Raw genomic sequence first — 22,094 nt, 5'->3', positions numbered from 1 at the left:
AACTTTCGCTATATTTACGAATGTTCGAATTTCAAAACATTCGAATCACGCTGTTGCCGACCGGAATTTAAAGCAAGATGGTGGACTGGTCAGCTATCTAAAACTGGGCAATCTATATGGAAAGCCCGATCTAGTCAGACAGTTAGATCAGATCAGTGGTCCCCTCGGCAAACAGCAGCTGTGGTAAGGCAATTGTTACCCATACTACTGCTCGCTTGTGCTCTTCTCCCTAATGTCGAAATACCCTTAGATTGGGCTCGATGTTTGATACTCTGATTAATCTAGATTTTTTAGTTTCCTGAAGTTAGAGAGCTTACACGTTTTTATAAGAGATCGAGTGTTTAAGAGTCCCCAAAGCCTTAAAATGTTCTTAACTTGTTCTTAACATTTTGGCCATCGAAGCCGTTAATTTTTTAAGATTCTTATAAAGACCAGATTCTGAATATTTTATTCAATTTGCGAGAATTCTATGAACTGGCGTAGGGGATAAGAAATGTTGGGTTTTCCTTTTTTTTTTGATATTATAGGTTGACTGCTCATTTAGATTTTCAGAGAATTTTTTTTTCCTCACCAAAAAGTTGGAGAAAACTTTTCGAAATTCAATGGAAAAGGTTTAAGTAAACTTTTGAAACCCATTTATCCTAATCTGAGGTGATTTTATTTTGATTTAATAAAGAAGGGCTAAAGTTGCAAGGAATTCTAGGAATCTTTTAGGTTTGCCATACTTAAAGGGGACGTCTGGTCTGATTTTAGGTATTGTTTTTTTAGAATTTTTGGAAAAATTATTCCAGGGAGATTAAAATGAGCTATCTCACTCCAAGAGATTTTTTTTCAATCACTTTCTATGGCCATTTAAAAAATCCCTCTTTTTCAAATTTTATGACGTAGCTTATGTTATATGTTTTCTATGTTCTTTCAAGTAAACAAGATTAACTCCTCTTTCTGTGCAGCTGGAATTTTTATAAGAAGATTTTAAGTAAGTCAGAGATGTGCAAGAGCATTTAAAGTCGTTAAAACATCTTTTTCCAAACATTTTGTCAATGAAAGCTTACTCCAACATCTTCATAGAAAACTGAAATATTTATATAGTTGTGGACTTGAAAAATCATCGAAATTAGAAGTTTGAATTAAAATGTTCTTATCAAAAGTTGTTTAAATACAGTACTTTAGGCTACAGACAAGATTTCTGTTCTTATAAATTACGAACAAAGGTTACGTCAAAAATCAGGTAAAAGAGAGGAAATTGTAAAACACTAAAATCTGAATATGTCAGTCAAAACTAAAGATTTTGAGTTCGTTTTTTCTGCAAACTTTTTTTCACTAATTTAGCTATCTGGCATAGAAATATGACTGAAATGATCTACCAAAGCAGACGTCCCCTTTAAAATGACTTTATTTCGCCATTTCTTAGTCCCCCCCCCTTTATTTTAAACAACATTTGAAAAGTCTATAGACCTTTTGTCCGGGCATGTACCTTGATTGGTATATCATTGAAAATCAAACAAAGGGTTATTTTCATCGAAACCCGTTTTTAAAAATTTCGATCAAGTCAAAGTAACTCGTTTTTCATTCTTTTTACGGAAGAGTAAAAGATATCTTAATGACTCTACCAGAGGGGTTGCTAGGGTTGCGAGCTGACGGGTATGAGCCGCCCGACTTTCGTCCCTCGGACCCTTAGCGGGACTAAAAAGGAGGAAAAACATTAAAGAAAATGTGAATTTTACTATCCCTATTGGGACTAATCTGACCAAATTTCGATGTTTTTTGGGGCAAAAAGTTGAAATTTTCCTATTTTCCCGACCTTTAGTTGGACTGAAATTAGATTTTCTTATTTTCCATCAGTGGGACTTTGGAAGTCCATAAAAGGAACCCTTAAGAGCGACCTAAGAGAACCCCCTCCCCCCGGTTGGTTCTAAAGTTTTCAAAAGCTCAGGAGATTTCAGATTTAAGAATTTGGATTATTCAATTATTCAGATCTTTGTGTTAATCTTTTTTTAGTCTGTAAAGTAAATTTACTCAAAAATAAACTGATTATATTATAAAAATAGAAAAAATATTACAAATAATATGTTTTGATGAATTAAAATAGTCAATATTTTTTTTCGACAAAAAATTAGTCATCAGCTTTGAAAAATTCTGTATTTTTCACTTTGTCTTTAACTCTAATCCTGTTACTGATCTAACCTAGACTAGAACCTTGGCACTTGTTTCAAGGAAAAAGTGAGAAATTGTGCTTCTCTCCCTTGCATTCTTCTTTGTTGAACCCATACATGACGGTCGCTGATTTCTCTGAAAAAGAGAAAATTACTAAAAAATGAAAAACAGAAGAAAATAGACCCCGTTATTTCGACTTAAATCTTCCACAATCCTACAAGTGTATCGCGGCGATGCTATTTGTGGTGATCGAGGCAATGACCCTGTAGTTCAAAAAAGTGACTCTGAGAGAACTCCACAATTTTCTCAACACTCTCATTATTTTTCATTATTTTTAACACAAAGGTATTCTACGAAAGTCTGTTTCTCCAATTTTGTATTTTTGCGACCCTACCTGAACCGATGAGTATGAAAAAGCTACCCTATCCTGTCCTCACAGACACTTATTTCTTTTTGCCCAAGTACCGACCCCCTCTCCCGGTTCATCAATAACCTAACAGACACCAAGATGAAAAGGCTAAATACACAGGTTGAAAAATTATATCAATGCAGTCAAAACATGTGATTACTCGAAAAACTCCCGTGATTTTATTCCCATGTTACTTGCTTACACCTGATAACTTTATTGGTGTTAATAAATTCGAACCAATCTTTAATTTTGCAACCTGTATATTAAGACAGTGAAACAGTTATATAAAGGGAGGAGTTATCAAGACATACTAACCGGTATCATAATAATCATAAACTTTGATGGGAACTTCTTTCGATTTCTCGACCACTTGTTCTTGGTCAACGATGAATTTCACGCACGTTTCTTTGTTCTCAAACTAAAGGAATGACATAGATTTGTTTTTCTAGTAAACGATCTCGGAGAAGGCGTTCAAAGCGAATTTTGTCTGCCGTGTATCCTTTCTTGCCTTTACTTTTCGATAAACAATAGATCTTATGTTTTCTAGTCTACAATCGGTGCCATAACATATTGGCAATTTTGGCTATTTTACCATGTTTCGAAAATTGAAGTTCGAGCGAGAATGTCAATTTCAGGCCTTCAACTTGGTTTCATCGAATATTTCGATCTGGGAGGGATTTATTGGTTTTTAGGCTATATTTCAAGCCCTACCGGATCATTTTTGAACTTTTGGATCCTCAGATCCTAAGGTTTTAAGTCTTAAGTCTAGGGTTAAAACTCATACCCTTCCGAACTAATTTAGAGCGCTTCCAAATTGTTTGTGGTTATAAAATTTCGTGGGGAATTTCCCTTTTGTGCCAAGTATTTTGGTACTGATTGTAGAATCTTAGCATTAGAGTGTAAACAAACAAAAAACTGTGAATAAGATTATTATGTAAAATTGTAAACTTGAAACGAATTTCTAGTAAAGAATTTTTGACTGAAGATCGTAACGAAAATTTGCGTGAAACTTGAGTATCAAACAATTCTAATCTCGACTTCAATTTATTGTGTAAAATGCTTCCTCCGGGTCAAGTACTCTCTCGCTGAAGAAGATATAAGCAACTTAAGAAGATAACTGAAACAAACAAAATCCAAACTCCAAAACATCTTACTCGATTGAAGTAGAAGTATACATTCTTTCCTTTGGTTTCCACGTCTTTCAGTCCTGGTGTCGTCCACTGCGCCTGAAAATAAACAATTTTGAAAGTAAATTGAAAACTAAATTCGTTCTTTGTAATTCTTTGATGGCCATATGTTATTTCCAAGAGTTTTTACCAAATACGTGAGTAAGATATAGATACCGGGTGACCCACGAAAAAGTTCAGACGTTTCCCGACGTCTTGAGGCCGAACAAATGTCCCAAAGTGCTTGGAGTTTTGATATTTAGAAAGTAGATATCCTAACTTAAAATTTGAGCCATCACTTTTTAAATTTGACCAACTTGTTCTCTACTTATGAGCTTTTAAAGTCAAAATTCACTTTTCGAAAAGTGTAAAAAACGCGTAAAAAAGAGGTATTAAATTCATCTAATCAATTAGAAAATCACTTACAAATTGACTTATTTAACGAGTTTTATGACATTAATAATTAATAAAAACACCTTTGAAAGTAATTTTTGTTTAAAACAAGACTAGTTTTTATAAAAATTGGCGCTTTCATAGATTTTCTTCAAAAACTGTATATCAAAAACGTCCAAAAATACCAAATTTGATACCCCTTTTTTACGTGTTTTTTACACTTTCCGTAAAGTGAATTTTGACTTTAAGTTGGTCAAATTTAAAAAGTGATTGCTCAAATTTTCAGTTAGGATATCTACTTTCTAAATATCAAAACTCCAAGCACTTTGGGACATTTTTTCGGCCTCAAGACGCCGGGAAACGTCTGAACTTTTTCGTGGGTCACCCGGTATGAGCCCTCGAAATGCGTTCGGAATGGGTCCTACTCCCGAAGGAGTAGAAATTGCAGCGCTGACAGACACTGCGACTTGACAGACGCGAGCTGCCAAGCTATGACGTATACCGTGACACTCGAACGGCACTGGAAGAGCGATGCTCAAGTGAGGCCGAACCTCGTGAGTGCCATGGCACATCACAATGCCTGTCTAATCTACCTACACTCTTGTATCAGAGTAATGGTACCCAATCCCCCTCACATGGCATGGCTTGAACCGGGCGAAGGTACATTCACTTGCTGAGTGAATCGTAGTGACACAGTGGGTATCGAACTCGGGCCTCCCAGGCAGGAGACAAGGATGATAACCACTACACCACTACGCCTTACGTGAGTAAGGTAATCAAAAAGTGACGTATTGGTTGGAAACTTACATTCATTTAAAGTCATTGCAGCTGTGCAAATCTTGAATAACTCGGTCCCGTGTACAAGACGTTCAGAACCGTTTTTCTTTAGACAAAAATTAACTTTAAAACAAAAAATTTCTTGATACTAACCTTGTTCAACGATTTTTCATTTGGTGAAAACCCAGAAACCATTACGACATCGATCATAGCCATGTTGGATACTCCTTTGCGTAACCACTTTGCGCAGACTGTCAACTGTTGTGAATAACATGTTTTGAGGGGGGTAAGTTTGCCTGTTTTGATTGTAGCTTCTTCAACACGAACGGCGAATGAAGGTTTAGTGAGCACATGTTTCTCGTTATATTGAACGTGCGCCTGTAGAAGAGCACAACCATCCCCACTGGCTTTGATCTTTAGAGTGCTTGGCACTGGAATATCCTAAAAAGATGAAAAAAGGAAAAATTATGGAAAAAGTCATCGCGTGCAATTTTTAAGACAGTGATGTTTTAGCATGGAGGTATAAAGAAACAGGAGAAGTATGCTATTGTAACCATGCTCGCCCTACGATTAAAAATATTACGAGGTATGCATGCTCATAATCTCATATATTGTGCATTTTTAATGAGCTCTTTTGTTGATAGGTAAAATCTTATTGGCTTATTAATCTTATCTCCTGTCTTTCTTTATACCTCTATGGTTTTAGAGTCTGCAAAGTCTTTAAAATGTTCTTAACTTGTTCTGGAAATTTTGGCCATCGAAGCCTTATGTTCTTTATAGCTTGCTTGCTCGCTCTTATAAATAACGCTTTGTGCTGGGTGGAAAAGTAAAATTTCAGTTTTTACCTCAACTTGTTGAAGAACCAAATTATTTTTGGAAGTGATTTCAAATTCATTTGTATCTTTCCCATCCTCCATTTGGATGTTCATATTCATTGAGGAGCCGTACGTCAAATCTGCAAAGTTCGCCAATGCTTGCATCGCCAAAACAGTATCCTGAAATATTCAAGCGTATTTATAAATAAATGAAATTACAAAGTGCAAAATTCGAAGACATCCGAGGAAAATATCGAAAAATGAAGAACTAACTTACGATTGCTCCAAATAAAATCTACAATGGGCTATTCCAGAAAAAATTTGTACCCACAATGTTGAGGAGATCTTTTTTTGAAAAGGTGACCCCCTGGATTTTTTTCTCCCATTTCTTTGAACCACCCTGGATTTTCGACCTCGTTATACTGAGCACCCTGGATTTTCCACCTCGTTATACTGAGCACCCTGGATTTTCCACCTCGTTATACTGACCACCCTGGATTTTCCACCTCGTTATACTGACCACCCTGGATTTTCCACCTCGTTATACTGACCACCCTGGATTTTCCACCTCGTTATACTGACCGCCCTGGATTTTCCACCTCGTTATACTGACCACCCTGGATTTTCGACCTTGTTATACTGACCACCCTGAATTTTCCACCTCGTTATACTGAGCACCCTGGATTTTTAACCCGATTTTACTGACTACTCTGGATTTTACCCTTCAAAAAACCAGACCACCCAAGGTTTTTTTATTTTCCAGACCACCCTGGACGTCACACCTCCTCAACACAGGGTGTACAGACTATTTCTGGAATAGCCCAATACACTTCATTGTCTGAAGATTGCGTCACGTGAAACATCGTCGAATAAAAATTCTTCAGGGTTAAACTAAGAAAAAATTCTGTATTTCGACCGAAATTTGGGCTAAACAAGTCAGAAATCTTTTACAAAAGTTGACCAAGTTTGGTCAACAAGTGAATAGAGGGACTTTTCTTTGGAAAAAAAAACGGAATAGTGATACCCGCAAAAGAAAGACCATCAATTTATTTAGAGAAAAGCAAAGGTTCCTTAATTTTTTTTGGGAATTGTGACTAAAAGTTCCCACGGCTAAGATAATTTCCGATTTGTTCCCAATTTTTCCCCGAATATTTTTTCAACTCGTTTCTATTTCTATTTCTACTCGATTGAGTGGCAGGAGGCTTTGAGGCCCATTTTTGCAACTATAGACCCTTTCAATTAGCGCCCCACCAGCACCTTGAACTGACTACCCAATTCCCCTCACATGGCATGGGTTGAACCGGTCGAAGGTTCATTCACTTGCCAAATGAACTGCTGCGAGTGGGAATCGAACCTCAGTCGCCTGTGCAGCAACCAAGGTCAATGACCACTATACCATAGCGCCATTCAAATACCTGAGTTGAAGACCAACCACCGAGTCCATTTCTTTGCTTGGAAAGCCATCTCACAATCGGAATAGCATCCGAAATGGCTTCTTTGCCTCGCTTTTCCAACATGGCTAACATGACGTAAGCAGTTTGCTCGATGTCTGTTGAACGTGCTTGATAATACCATCTGTTCGGTGATCGATTTTCGTCGTCCTCGTCTTTCGATTCTTCCCAGTGTTTCATACCCGCTGTTGTGAAAAATGAAACGTTGTTTTATTTAGGATGAAGGAAAAATTAACTAACCTCAAGTGTACAGGGTGTCCCGTAAAAAATATATAGAGTTCGAACATGATTCTGAGTAGAAGGTTGCTGTGCGTGTTTAACAAAATGTAAGAAAATATATAACACAATAATTGTTTTTACAACAGTCATTATGATTAAAAAGGATTAACTTTCTTTACAAGTTTCATGGCATTAAAGTTATTGAGAATTGTTTTTTGTAAAAGTTATTTATAAAAGATGTCTCGTGACAATTAACATGACACAATGAGAAACTTTGATAAAAATTGCAAATCTAGTGAAACAAACACAATAACTTTCTTTCTATAGAAGTGACTCGTTACTTTTTTTCGGGACACCCTGTGTGCCACTTTGTTATTCAATTATCCCCCTAAACTCGATCCAATCCTTTTTTACACCTTTTTCTATTGTTTATAGGTGTGAAAAAAGACTGGGACTGTTTTAGGGTGGTAAAACGGACAAAAAATGTCCGCGTGGCATTTGGAGGGGCTACGATTGAAAAGGTGTATTCACCCGATTGGGAAAGCATTCACGGTCCCAGGTATGAAATGTATTCTTCCCACCCGGGTGATTTACTCAATTTTTCATGTGTTACTGAATAGACGATATTTTCCGTGAATTCTTTGCGCAATGCATCATGGGTAATCATTCGGGGAGAATTTGGAAAGCCGATATCGTCTATTTTCATGAACAGAAACGTACGTATTTTGCGTGTTACTAGATTTAGGATTGTAGGTTGCTGAAATTTTAGGTTGTGTTAAATTTCGTGAAGTCTTGCTGGAGAGACGAAGTAATTCATGATATGCACCATTGCATAATGTCTTTCAAGGACCCAAAAGCTGATTGGTTGAAAGTGACGTATTGACTGATTTCACTTTTAAAACCAATCAGCTGTTGGATCCGTGGTGTAATGTTGTATAACATTGCAATGGTGTAATCATAGAAACAGCGCCAAACAAATTTTAACAAAAATTGTATAACAGTGCAATAATTCCAGAAATTCTAATTCGAGAGATTTGCCTATTTGACAATTTTTTGACAGAAATTATGGTCGAGTCATATCAAGAGAAGACCCGCCTTCTTAAATGTTATTTACCTTATGAAAATAATCCGTAAAAATTGTGTATATACCTTCGTCAATAGCCATTGAGTTTAATCTTTTCATAACTTGATCATATCCTTGGCTATCTTTCAATTTGGCGAACATGTATGCAATAATTGCCAACGAATAAGAATCGTTTATATCGTCTAAAGATTTGCGGACGCATTTGGAAGCCGCATATAGCCTTGTGTCAAAAGATGCAACATCGGCCTCGAGAAGTGAAATGGTGACATAGGCTGTCAGTGTAGCTGGGGTCTTAACACCACCTGTCAGAATAAAATGAATCAATCATAAAAGTGATATCAACTTTAAAAGTGTTTATTGTATTTTAGAAAAATGATGACGAATTGTTTGAGATTAAAGTTTCACTAACTGTATTCTTTACACGTTTTTTATAAGAACAAACTATATAAGAACATAAGGCTTCGATGGCCGAAATGTTAAGAAGAAGTTAAGAACATTTTAAGACTTTACCGGCTTCTTAGAGAAATGGGCAAAAATGCTCAAAAAAGGGTGAAAATAATAACATGTTTAGGCTTAAAACTCACAAAGTCCGAAGGCTTTAGAAATTTTGATTTTCTTATAAAAAAACGTGTTTATGAAATTCTAGAAACTCTTTAGCACAAAGATCGACCAGATAGTTTATTTATATTAAAGCTTTTTGCGGTGGAGAAAACAAAATCATTTCACATTGTTTGGACTAGACAGCTATCAACACTTGTATGTTTTGTATTTCTGCTTTTAGGAGTAGTTCCCATACCTTTCATGGCTTTATTATGGAGAGAACCGATTGAAGGGAAGCAGCCATCTTTGCTTTGTGCTCTTAGCAACCATTGGGATGAGTGTTTAATTTCTTTATCATCAATGTCAATCCATGGACGTGCTTCAGCGTATGATTTCAAAACGAAAGCTGTCAACCTAAAGGTATTTAAATTCTAGTTTAGACGGTTGACTTTCTACCCTGCCTTTTCTAATCGTCAGTGAGTAGGCACCTCTTAAAATGTGAAAATATATTGTGCTAGAGTTTACAAATAAAAAATGACGTTGAAATGTCTGTATACATACCCCCTTCTCACGAACCCGCAGGGAACCCTTCCCACTGGAAAAATTGGCCAAAATATCGTCCCCAGTGGAAAATTATATTTAAATTTTTGTCCCCGCTGAAAATAATCAGATAAGCCAATCCCATACTGCAAAGTATTGTGCTATTTCTTCAATCCCCTCTGAATTTTCTGGCTCGAAAACAATGGAATTCAATTCAAATCCTGAGCCATAAAAAACAGTTATCGAGTTATGGTCTGTTATTTTTACCCCCACTGGTTGAAAAAATCCTACTGGGTCTGTGAGAAGGGGGGTGTTATCAGCTTCAGACAGTTGTTATCAAAATCTACGTGGTAAACCCAACCCAGTCATCTCACGTTTAAGAGTTGATGTATATAGACCGATTCGACAAAATCCAGTTAGGAACTATCTTCAAGACAACCTCAAGCAAAGCTGCCTGTTCCTAACATCCTAAAACTTTCACCCACGAAACAAAAAACTATGCGCAGGTCCAAGTGGGATCAGTTAAAACCTTGCAGCTAAGCAAGGTGTTACCAAATCATCCTGTACATATTCTTTTTGCCTTTTCTTAGATCGTGGGTGAAAATGACGTCACACGGAATCGGTCTATACTGTTTTAAACCCTGTTTAAGTGTTCTATGATAGTAAAAGTAACATCAGAAAGATTGGTTCGACGAAAACGCCGGCTGTCCATTATTTTTTTTATTGGTTGAATTTCACAAAACCCTTCAAGATTTCAGTCGGAATTGGAAAAGTTTTCAAAGAATTCGCAGGGGAAAAGACTAAAATTTGAACTACAGTATTTTGCTTCTTATAATAATGGACGAAAATCTTTAGATTATAAGGACAATCTTACCAAGTACTGGCTTCTGTATCTCGACTTCCAAAAGCACTGTAACCGCCATTCGAATGTTTGTAGGTTAACTCGCGTTGGTAGCCTGTTGATGATGGATAAGATTTTAGTGTTTAATTTAAAATAAGTTTAGTTTAAAGGGACATAAAAGTACTGACGAAATTAAACAAACCGTATGCAGTGGGATACAAAATCAAAAAATGTCACATGTCAAAATAAAAAATAAAAACAAATATTTCTGATTGTTTATAAGTTTGTTTTGGACACGTGATTTATATTGTTCTCTTTAATGACACGTGGTTTGCGCAATGTTTACATTTTGCTACTTTTATGTCCCTTTAAAAGCTCGGTATGTATTGCGATAATCTCATGTAAAGAAACACCTGCGTTACCAAAATGTCTGCATTAGTATGATATGATTATTAATTGTTTTACTACTTGTTTCATTTAGCCGTGGTGGTGATTGTCATAGAATCCCTTGTAGGACTTTGAAGATCTATTGTTAATATGCTATTTTTATAAATTTCATGACTCTTACCTGATCTCATGTATCCAAGCGCTTTATCTGTGATGTCACCAGTCGCTTGATTAGTATGGTTTAGATAGTTCATGATGAAAATATTGGGTGCGAATTTCAACATATTCTGTTCACCACATCCGTAAGGCATGGCCAACAATTCATCGATATTTGACAGACTGCTACCCATGATATCTCCAATAACGCTCACTTTAGAAAAGATCGAACCAGGAACCAAATTTTCCGGTCTGCGAAGTTTAAATTCAGTCGTAGGTGTCTCACGTGGACAAATAAATTCAGAAAGTGTGTAGCTGTTTTTCACACCTTCAGGTTCGACGCGTAATTTACGGACCAGGATATCAGATGCAGAGACAGTAGAGTCGATGTTTTTACTTAGAGCACAGATGTTGTGATCTAGCGTCTCAGCAGTGATTCGAATAGGAATTTGACCAAGTTTTTTTGGGATAAGTTTGAAAAGGATTTTAGCAGATCGTTTCCCACACAGACATGTTTTTGCGGATGGACCGGCTACCATTTGGAAGTCTAATGAACGTTCAAGTGAAACGCGAATCTATGAAAATAAAGGAGAACATGATTTATTGTTATCGTGTTAAAGCCTCAGCTGAAAGATTGTAGGGTGACCGTTGAAATGATTTTAACCAATAACGGCCAGACAACTGTAAGAGTGGAGGGGCTAAAAGATGGAATAATCTAAATTTTGTAGCTTGTTTGTTGAGAACAATAATCCCCTTGCCAAGAATTTATACCAAAAGCTTCCAAGGGTTCAAACCAGAGAACCAGTGTACCGCCAAAGAATTTCTCAATACCGGTCAAAAATGTTCTGATGAGTACAGGACGGAATACCCAAAGTTTGGTCTTTCAATACCGGAATAACGGTCATTCATCGGTCAAATACCGGTATACCGATTTACCGGATTCTCGGAAGCCCCCCTCCATCGAAATTTATTGAGTTTTCGGCTGGTAATTCTAGAATGGTAGTTACGTATTATGTTTTTGACATTGATTTGAATTTCGTTTTTCAACTTACTGATAGACAAGAGTCTTCCATATAGTTGAACACTACAGCAGGTACTGTCAACAATTCACCACGAATTACCGAATATGGAAGATTCAACGATATGAAGAATGGTTGGAAGACTCGAATCTTGGTGGCCTTGGCAACTCCCATACCAGCAGATTTTGAGATTCCAAAAGCACTTGCGTACCATGAGGTAATGGTGTCTGGCACTTTAACGTCGATGGATTTGGCACCTTCATTCGACCTGGAAAAGTAAAAATATTGGCATGGTTGTCCAAAAAAGATCTTTAAGTCGAGGGAGAAAAAGCAAAAGGTTTAAGCTCGATTAAAAGGTTTATGAATCCTATTTTGTGACAATTTACATAGTCTCTCATCTAGCCATAATCAAGTTCGAGGGAAGCATTGCCGAACATAAATTGGCTTTCAAACCCAGTCCCCCAAGTGGAAGGATAGGCTTTTGAGTCTTGCAATGGAGATAATTTTGTGTTCACTTACACAATCTCATCTAACCATAACCAAGTTTCGGGAAAAGTTTTGCCGAACATGAGTCGGCTTCTAAACCCAGCCCCCCCCCCCCGGTTGAAGCAAGAGCCTTTTAACAATACAATGGAAACAATTTGTGTTCACTTACACAGTCTCGTCCAGCCATAACCAAGTTTCAGGGAAGTTTTGGCGAACATGAGTTGGTTTCTTTTTGTTAACTGAGTTTGTTGCGTCAACTATGAATGAAAATTGGAAATTATATTAATTTATGTAACTGGATTCAACTGCACTTTTCATTTTTGCAAGGCATCATTGAGGACATTGGTGCTCAGACATGTGCGGAGCCGCTAGTCATTTAACAAGAGCAATTTTCAAAACGTAAGGCTCAATTTTAGAAAAAAAATGCTTGTAAAATTCAAAACAAATTGAGGCTCTAATTTAAAAAAAGACTGACTAATAAGCTGTTTTTCTATCGAGATCTTCTTCAAATATACTTCAAAATAAAGGTACACATTAAGAATCTTAGCAGTCTGAGTCACATACCCCTAGAAACCACAGATAGTACATAGAAATTCCCTAAAGGATGGCAGCAGCAGAGACTTTCTAATTATAAATATATAACATCATGAAAATTTACTGTAAAAGGCTAAACTTTTTCATTCCCGGTGAAACTTTCTCGTCGCCACTTTGTAACGGAAAATAACCAAGTCTTAAGATATTTTAATGGGATAAACTTTCGCGGGGATTAAATTTCGCGGTTGGGCCTATCCGCGAAATTCAAGAATCTCGCGGGGGGGGACTTAATTTCGTGGGTGGCACTATTGGGTGGCAATATTTTCACGATTTTGTGACTTACTGTCAAATCATGCATGTTGGTTGTTGAAATACACATTATTTGCGCCTTATTGATGCAAGTAAACATTCAAATAGTATTTATTTGACATATTTTGAGTTTTGTTTAGAAATATTTCGCGGATCAGGCCCTTCCAAATTTCCATTGGGACTTAATTTCGCGAATTTTCGTGGATGACACCCAAATCCGAAAATTTAATCCCCGCGAAAGTTTATCCCATTAAAGTAGGTGAAAGTTAATTAACTTTAAATAATAAGGCAATCACTCCTAGAGCAAAAGGGCTTCCTTTTTTGCCAGCATTCTCGTAGAAAACAGCAGGATAATCTCGAGGATGTGCAATGAGAAAGTAGTTTGTAAGTTTAGAATATTAGGTTGTAAAAAGAAATTAATTTCAAATTAGAAAATTGGAATGAAAAAAAATGTCTGAAGATGATCTGGTAAAATGGCTCTATGAAAATTTTACTAAATGGAATTAGAGTAAAAGAAAACTGGAAACAAAAATTGAATTAAACGATTTTTCGAGTTATTCCCGCGCCTAAACAACCTCAAAAACTTGATCAGAATGTTCAACTCTGCAGATGTTCTTCCGATCATAACTACATAAAACCTGCTATGATAAAACTGTTCTAGAAGCTAAAATCTCTATAAATTATTAAAGAATTTTTTGTAGCTATAAATTTGTCTACTATACCAACTAAGTGTAAACGTCCTCTTAGGATACCCCTTCTGACAGGCCCTCTCGGACCCCTTCCCACTGGAAAAATTGGCCAAAATTTCGTCCCTAGTAGAAAAATTGTATTCCAATTTTTGTCCCCACTGAAAATAGTAAAACCTAGGTTTAGCTTTAGGCCAAAATATCGCCCCTAGAAGAAAGAATACAATTCCAATTTTTGTCCCCACTGAAAATAATCAGATAAGCAAATCCTCACTGCAAAATATTATGCTAATTTCCCAACTCAACTGAATTTTCTTTGAAATTGAATTAGTCATGATGAATTGAATAATCAACGATAGGTAATCTTTCGAAAAAACACAAAATAATTGCAAGAAAACGAAATTCTTTTACATTGATTGTCTGTAAAATGGAAATAAAATACCTTATCGGCACAAAATTCGTCGGTAATTCTTTATAAGCATAAGCGTTTATAAGCATAGCCTGGTTAGAATTTAGATTTGAAAACAATAGATCTATTATTATAGAACAAAAGACATTTAAGCATATACCCAGCATCAGCTCGAATGAACCCTTACTTAAAAAGAAAAATGTAAACGTGTAACCATAGAATACATTTTACACACGTGGTCAATCATTCCAGATGAGATGGAGTTTTTATAAGATACTTTAATAGTTGGTCATCTGAAGTAATGAAAATGACGGGTTCTTTAGAAAAATTAACAAAAATTGTTTTATTACTGGTTAACGACCAACCAAACCAAATAAGAGCTTGTAAAAAACTCCATCTCGTTCCAATCATTCATGCACACAATTTTCAATACCTATTCCATCCGGTAATATTTGAACATTTGATTCCATATATTCGGAATCAGGAGAATCACCAGATTCAGAATCATCTCCATCACCAGATCCATAATCACCTGAGCCTTCAGTATTTCTTTTTGATGGACAAGGCCTCAAGTCAAGTCTTATACTACTGATGTAATCCAAGCCAATAACCTAAGACACAGGTAGCAGTATTCAAGAACCTAGGTCGATTGTTTGTTTCACCAAAGCTATCTCAAAAGCAAAATTCTGCCGTTTTAGAGCCAAAGGAGGTATGTAACAATTTTTGAATATTCTGGATTTGGAATAAATCAAGAAAAACGTGCCAGCAGGATCAATTTTGACCATTTAGTACCAATTTTTACACTAAATATAAAGAATCTAGCAAAGAATTGATTTCCATAAAATCTATTCAGATCTTATTGAAAGTATTTTGATTAATCCAATTTTTGTTCAAAAATGTGTTACTTACATCTTTTTAAGCAAAATTTTAGAAAATCTTTGTTACTTACAGCTTTTTATTTAAACAGATTTTGTAACTTACCTCCAATTTTTCCCTTTCAAAACATTTTTTTATCATTTAAAATGAGAAATTTATGAATTTTTGTAACATACCTCTTTTGGCAAGTCTGAAATAGGCATTTTCAATGAAAATTAGTAACACCATCTGATAGAGCAGGTCAAAAAACCATGATTTTTGAAAAAAAAATTTTTTTGAAAATTTGTAACTTACCTCCTTTGGCTCTGAAACGGCAGAATTATATCTTTTCGGTAGTTTAATTCGGATTTTGTATACCTATCCCCTTAATTTAGTTCGTTGACAACGGTCTGGAGGACAGACAGGGTCATGCCGCTGGAATTTCAAAAATTAACCATGACGATCTCTAGCAAAAAGCGACAGTCATCCGAACAGTTTCAGCATCATTACAACCCTGTTAGATTAGGGGGTAAAAGCACTAATTCAGTTCGTCCACCCTCACTTTAAGGTATGAAAATAATTTTTCCGAGGGTATTTTTGCTAATTTTGTCATTTTCTAGGAGGTAACTACACATTTTCAATAATTTTTTTTTCGGCTTGAAAAGGTTCATTCATCCTCCTGTATGGTCTTTTAATGGAATAGCCCATTTTGCCAGAGTTAATCCTAACAAATAGGAATTCAGGCCTAGTATAAAGATCATATTTTCGAGGGGGATACTTGAGTCATAACCTCAATGTAAAACGCCAATTTTGAATTTATAATGATGTCTAATGAGCTGAAATGATGGTATCTGGAGTGAAGTCTGTTTATATTCGGATGGTGATGGAAATATTGTCATTTTTAGGTTATGGATGTATGTTTGCTCTTGAAAAAACCTAAGCACTTGAAACGGTAAATGCCTTCATACTTTCAAACCAACCCAATAAAAAACCATTTGACTTGAATAAAACTTCAATTATCGGTCTACTACTCATTATTTCTCGGCAATCCAGCTACAATTACGTTCAATTTTAAGGCTTTTAAAGCTATTTCCTTAAATATCAAAACATCATCTTATAACTCGTACCAAGTTTCTTATAGTTCACTTTTCACTGATAGAGCTGACAAAATTGAATCACGTCCACAAGTAAAATTTAAAGGAGGTACAAGTGGATTTGGGTACAAAATTAATTTTTCTTATCTGAAAATGCTAACGAATGGATTTCTTTAACCAAAATTTAGTGTGAGTCGCTAATTCACACATCCTGCAATCAAGTGGAGCGCTAACCACCACTAAACTTTCTAGTAAGTTCAAACGAGACATTCACAATTTTCAAACTAAAAATTTTTCTAAAATAAAACGACGAATCCGGAAAATGTTTTAGATAATGGTGATGTATGATGAAATAAAATTAGGAAAGAAAGAAAAAAAGATAACTGAATAATCCCTTGATTGTTTTGAATTGTTAGAGGGGGACACCTTCCTCAATCATGACACTGTTAAGCATATTAGTACTGCTATTTGCACAATTTGGTGTAATTAACTAAGAAAAATCTTCATTTTTTCCTTCTTCATTTTTCAGCTTCGTTTTTAACTTTTGAGAAAATTCTACAAAGCTAACATCAAGCTGCTCGAAGTAACCTTTCCAACGAGGTATTACTGTACTTTCAAAGTGTTCAATAAGTTATACTCTTCAAAATCCTAACGATCAGATTGGGCTTTTCCAGAAAAAAACCGTATACCCCCTGTTGAGGAGGTCCATCCCTCTGTGGCTGGAAATGCCGTAACCCCCTGGAATTCCAGGCAATTTCAGGTTTAAACCCCTCTGGAATTCTGAATTTCAGTAGGATTTAAAAAGCTACCCTAATGGAATTCCAGTTATTTTTGACAGATTATTGTATCTTCCGATGGAAATCCATCACATATCAAACCTTACCCCATTGGAACGGAAATGGACCTCATCAACAGGGGGTATACGGTTTTTTTTCTGGAAAAGCTCATTCGTGTAATTTTGTTATGTTGGCGCTTAAGCTGTATACAAATATATTAATGTTACCTCCAACACTGCTCTCCGCCAGTGCTTCCACGCGGTATCGTGTTGTGACGCACGGTCTAACATCCACATTCAGGCTAGTCATGAATTGCATGCCGGTATTCTAAAGGGTTATGGGTAATATTACTTTGAGTTATCAACACGTGCATGGTTTGAGGTTTAAAGTTATCTGTGATGACGAGCTCCGGTACTAGAACGCTTTTGATTTTTAAATCGCAGAATCCGCAAAATTTTGAAATCGTACTTAGTAGTCAAATTAAGATAATTTAGCGTTGAAGTTGTGACTTTTTGGCACAGCTTTAATGTTTGTAAATTTAAATTATAATTTCAATTTCTAGCTAGAAAGAACACTGAAAATGTGTCCACTACCTTCAGTGAAAGAAAAACGTACATTTTGTGAAAAATTTATTGAGGTCCAAGTGGTTTCTTGATAATAACGCGTTACTGTTTTTATTTCTTGCATGGTGGTGTGATTTCAAATTTGTTTTGGTGTGATGCGGTGTCAAGGTTTTGGCGTGGTTAAGATTTCGATGGGAGGGCAAGGGATTTTATGCATTACTAGCATGTGTGATTAGGGCTATTCTCCGCTTTTTTCGCACGATGAATTAATTTTTACCAATTTCACTAAAAAAATCAAGCTGGAAAATTTGGTCCAATTTCGTGTTCTTGAGGAGAGCCAAATGAAAATTGCTTGATGGTACGATACCCGGGGTGATACAGCTTTGGGAACTCACTTAGGTATCTCTCGGATCCGTAGATCATCACAGATAACTTTACTAGGATTACCTCCACCATTTTCGTTTGATTCCTTTAATGCCATAGCAATTGCTCTAGCCGAGGTGCACGGTCTAACGTCTATATCCAGGTTAGTCATGGTGGAAAGGCCAGCGTCCTAGAGTAATTTGGAGGAGTGAATCATCTTGAAATTATCTAAAAATGTTCTTAAAATGTTCTTATTTTCACCATTAAAAGTACTTTTGTGCGATTACCTAAGAAATCTTGGGTCTTTTAGAGTCTGAGAAGCAAGTTCTTAACTTGTTCTTAATATTTTAGCCATCGAAGCCTTATGTTCTTAAAATAGTTTGTTTTTATAAAGAGAAAAACTTTTAGTCCTTGAATTTTATACATGCTTCAAATTATCAATACAAATTTCTTAGTTTGTTTAGTGAAGAATTAAGTAAATTGCTGAATGTGCGTTTTTGGGTGCTAAGGAGGTGTATTTGCTGATGAAAATAATAGGTATTGATTGCATAAAACGTACAAGATTACAATCGGAGAGGTCTGTGTAAGAAAAATATGACACTGCTAACTAAGATTTTAATTCATTGATTGTATAAAGGCTCGACTTGTTTAAACTACTGCCAGTTAGTATCTATTAAACTAACTAAACTACAATTCCTTTATTAAGACATATATTAAGGGCAGAAAGTTTTACGAAGTCAAAAAGTTTAGCGAATTTAAGTTTCGCGAATTATGGTTTTAGTCGAAATTTCACAGATAGAACTTTCGCGAATTCATATAAAAAATTTACCTTTTTTTGATAACAAAAACTCATAAAACACGCAAAAATTTAGCAAACAGTGCAAAACTGAGTAGGAAAGTTTATTTTTCGCAAAAAAAACTTTCGCGTTTTTCAGGTTAAATTTCTTACCTGCCAGAAAAAGGATCAAAATCGCGAAAAACGCGAAAGTTTCTGCCCGCGAAAGTTTCTGCCCTTAAAGTACGCTAAATTAGCAACAGGGTTTTCTCATTCTGCGCGTGGCGAGGGTTTGAAAATGCTCTTACGGAAAATGGCAGGAGATATGCAAATCAATTATTTTACGTGCATTGAATTTGGCGTGGATAAATTTTCGCGTCGTTCTCAAATTATGACAATTTTGCGAAAGTCTAGGCATAATGTAAACGGTGCTTCCTCTAAGCCTTTTCTGGGTCATTTGATCGCTAGGAAGATATAGGCATAAGGTCTAGTTTACTCCAAAACCTTTTTTATGAAAGAACTCTTTAGTTATGTAATCAATTGTTCCTCAAATTATGGTTATAGTTCTAATTGCGAGAAAATAGTACCTATTTTCTTTAAATTATCGTTATTGAATGACAGACGATATTTGACCAAATTATGGTTTTTGATTCTACATGCAACCAAATACACGTTTTTTTATAAGAACATGCAAAATTTTTAAAGACTTCGGATGGTCTTAACTTTTTGAATTTTATGCCTAAAAATGTTCTCAATATGTTCTCACTTTGATCATTTTGTGAGTATTTTTTGACTCAACAAAGCCTTAAAATGTTCTTAACTTGTTCTTAACATTTTGGCCATCGTAGCCTCATGTTCTTATATAGTTTGTTCTTATAAAAAACGTGTGGTACCTGTTTTCTTTAGATTATTGTTATTGAACGACAAACGAGATTTGACAGCGCTAAACGTTCCAATGCCACCATTATGGATTGGAACCTGTCCCAAAATTGCATAATTTGGACGGACACATGGTCGAACGTCCACGTGGAAATCGGTCAGTATGGAAAAGCCAGAATCCTATGATGATACAGTTTGATGTGAAAGTTATGAAAGCCATGGAGATGACATGAAATGTTTACACTATTCGTCACATAAGTTGGTAAGATTTATTTTTCAATTTTCAGATTATCATACACCTTGTCCTCAAAACAAATGCACCGAAAAACATAATCATCAAAAATGATCAGAATGGCCTCGCACGACGTGGTGAGGCTACAATCTTTCAAGAAGTATATTGAGAATTCCGGTTATTTTGACATTTTTCGAGATTTAAAGTTCGGGCGAAAAAGCCGGTTCTTTAATTTAATCGAATGTTTCAATTTGAGACGGGTAGGCAGACTTCCGGGCTATATTCGGAGCCTTACCGGACAATTTTTTAACTTTTGGATCCTCAGATCCTAAGGTCCTATCTTAACTCAGAGTTAAAACTCTACCCTTCGAACCTACTTTAGAGCACTTACAAATCGATTGTGGTTTCAAAACTTCCTGGGGAATTTCCCATTTGTCTCAAATATTTCTTGAAGGATATTAGTTTTCATCTTATTGTGTTAAAATGTTAAAATTCGAAATAAAATACTTTAAAACAACCCTGAAAGTGCAAATTCTAAGACCCAGTACCGGCGAACATTAAGTACTTTTTTCAGTGTTGCAACTTTTCCGTCCAGTTGAGATACAAATATATCATTTCCGTCTTGCCAGTAAGAGGGATTTTGGTTTAAATGACCATCTAATCCTAAGGTTTCCGTCCATATTCACAAAACCTAGTTGCAACACTGTTTTTTAAAACCTTTAATGGAAAAATTGGTCCCCGGGAAAACCAAACTGAGTTATCTTTACATCTACCAAAATATATTTTATTAAAGTACCACTTCTCAAAATTGAACACCCCTGTCTCAGTGCCCCGGTAGAACTTTTTCCCTCAGTGGGGATGAAAATTTCTATCAAATTGCCAGTGGAGATAGAAATTCTATTGTTTCCAGCTCTAAAATTCCAGTGGGGATGGTTTTTGAGTGCAATTTTTTAAAATCATAGAGCAATTTCGCAGTGAGGTTGAAATTGTAGGATATTTTTCCACCGGGGACAATTTTTTGGCCTATTTTTCCACTGGGGTGGGGGGTCCACCGGGTCTGTGACACAGGGGTGTAATTGAGGCAGTGTACATGTAAATTCTTCAAAGAATTCATTCATTTCTTATATGTTTTATTATAATAACTTTATTCCCAGACTTTTGCGTTTGACTTTGCCTAACGAAATTTTACAAAAAGTGTTAATTAAACTACATACTACTACTACAGCTGTAATTATGTTGTCCCTTTTAGACTTATGAGTGAAAGTTTCACCTGTTCTTATAAAAAAGAGCTTGAATGTTTAGTCCCTTTGACACTTGTTCTAATTAAAAAGAGCTTGACTATGTTGAACTTTTAAGACTTGAGTGAAAATTCCATTGTTTCTTATTATAAAGAGTTGGAACCGTATACCGTTGATACCTGAAGATGTTCTTAAAGAATCTGCAATGATAAATCGCCTCGGCAATTCTTCAACTTCTGCATTTAAGATATCTGAACCGGATGATTTTAATAGAAAATGAATGTAGTCTGGGCAAGGGCGTGTGTCCATTCGGATGCTGCTTAAAGACTGGAAACCAGCTTCCTATTGTTTCATAAAAAGTTTGTATAATTTAGGGAAGTTTGTGCGTGTTTAGATGGGATGTCTGTGTTTGTGTTCCAAAGCCGTTTGTTGTGTTTAATATGTTGAGGTTGTTTCCAAGCTGGCATACAACGTTGCTTCAACGTTTATCGGACGTTATTTGGACGTTGTGAACATTAGATAGACGTTGAAACTACCTTGTGTGTTACAGCCGGTTTGGATCAGAAATAAATGTCATGTGACAAGCACATAAGAATTTCGAGTAAAAGTGTGATTTGTCCTCAAACTTTAATTTTGCAAGTTGTGTATTATCACCAACAAAATTGTGAAATCAAGCCCAACCAAGCACAACAGGGGACTAATTTTGTATACTCCACATATACGGTTCTGACTCTTGAATGAAAAAAATGAAGGACTCGAAGAATTAGAAGCTTTTTTCATTATTACTTGAATTATAATAAGGATTCCTCCTTTGAATCAAAGTAATGTCTTAAATATACAACACTAGATAGAGCTACTCTGTATTTCCCAAGCAGCGACAGGCGAAGCAAAACAATGCGCCATCTTTACTGAAAGTAGGTCACAGTTCGGTACCGGTAATTTGT

General features: G+C 35.8%; 1 protein-coding gene across 7 annotated transcripts in view; it reads right to left on the bottom strand.

Annotated features, from left to right (window-relative positions):
• Positions 1-1,952: 1,952 nt before the first annotated feature.
• Positions 1,953-22,094, bottom strand: part of LOC136806877 (alpha-1-macroglobulin-like) — a 35,776-nt gene continuing 15,634 nt past the window's right edge. For 2 of the 7 annotated variants that reach the window (XM_067063456.1, XM_067063454.1), the window contains exons 16-27: positions 12,607-12,694; positions 11,985-12,219; positions 10,958-11,507; positions 10,423-10,504; positions 9,265-9,422; positions 8,534-8,770; positions 7,130-7,350; positions 5,745-5,894; positions 5,053-5,340; positions 3,718-3,789; positions 2,879-2,981; positions 1,953-2,289 (exon numbers count right to left, since the gene is read on the bottom strand). In XM_067063456.1, the coding sequence (XP_066919557.1) occupies positions 2,210-2,289; positions 2,879-2,981; positions 3,718-3,789; positions 5,053-5,340; positions 5,745-5,894; positions 7,130-7,350; positions 8,534-8,770; positions 9,265-9,422; positions 10,423-10,504; positions 10,958-11,507; positions 11,985-12,219; positions 12,607-12,694 (2,264 nt within the window). In that variant the 3' untranslated portion in view covers positions 1,953-2,209. Of the gene's footprint in view, positions 2,290-2,878; positions 2,982-3,717; positions 3,790-5,052; positions 5,341-5,744; positions 5,895-7,129; positions 7,351-8,533; positions 8,771-9,264; positions 9,423-10,422; positions 10,505-10,957; positions 11,508-11,984; positions 12,220-12,606; positions 12,695-17,327; positions 17,428-18,110; positions 18,217-19,694; positions 19,861-21,320; positions 21,493-22,094 lie in introns of all 7 variants that reach the window. The other 5 variants (XM_067063460.1, XM_067063459.1, XM_067063455.1 and 2 more) reach the window with 5 other exon arrangements.

Source organism: Clytia hemisphaerica, unplaced genomic scaffold, assembly GCF_902728285.1.
Source record: "Clytia hemisphaerica strain Z4C2 unplaced genomic scaffold, Clytia hemisphaerica genome assembly, whole genome shotgun sequence".
In the NCBI taxonomy this organism is placed as follows: Eukaryota; Metazoa; Cnidaria; class Hydrozoa; order Leptothecata; family Clytiidae; genus Clytia; species Clytia hemisphaerica.
Note: the sequence above shows the minus strand (reverse complement) of the source record. Positions and strands in the feature narration are given on the sequence as shown.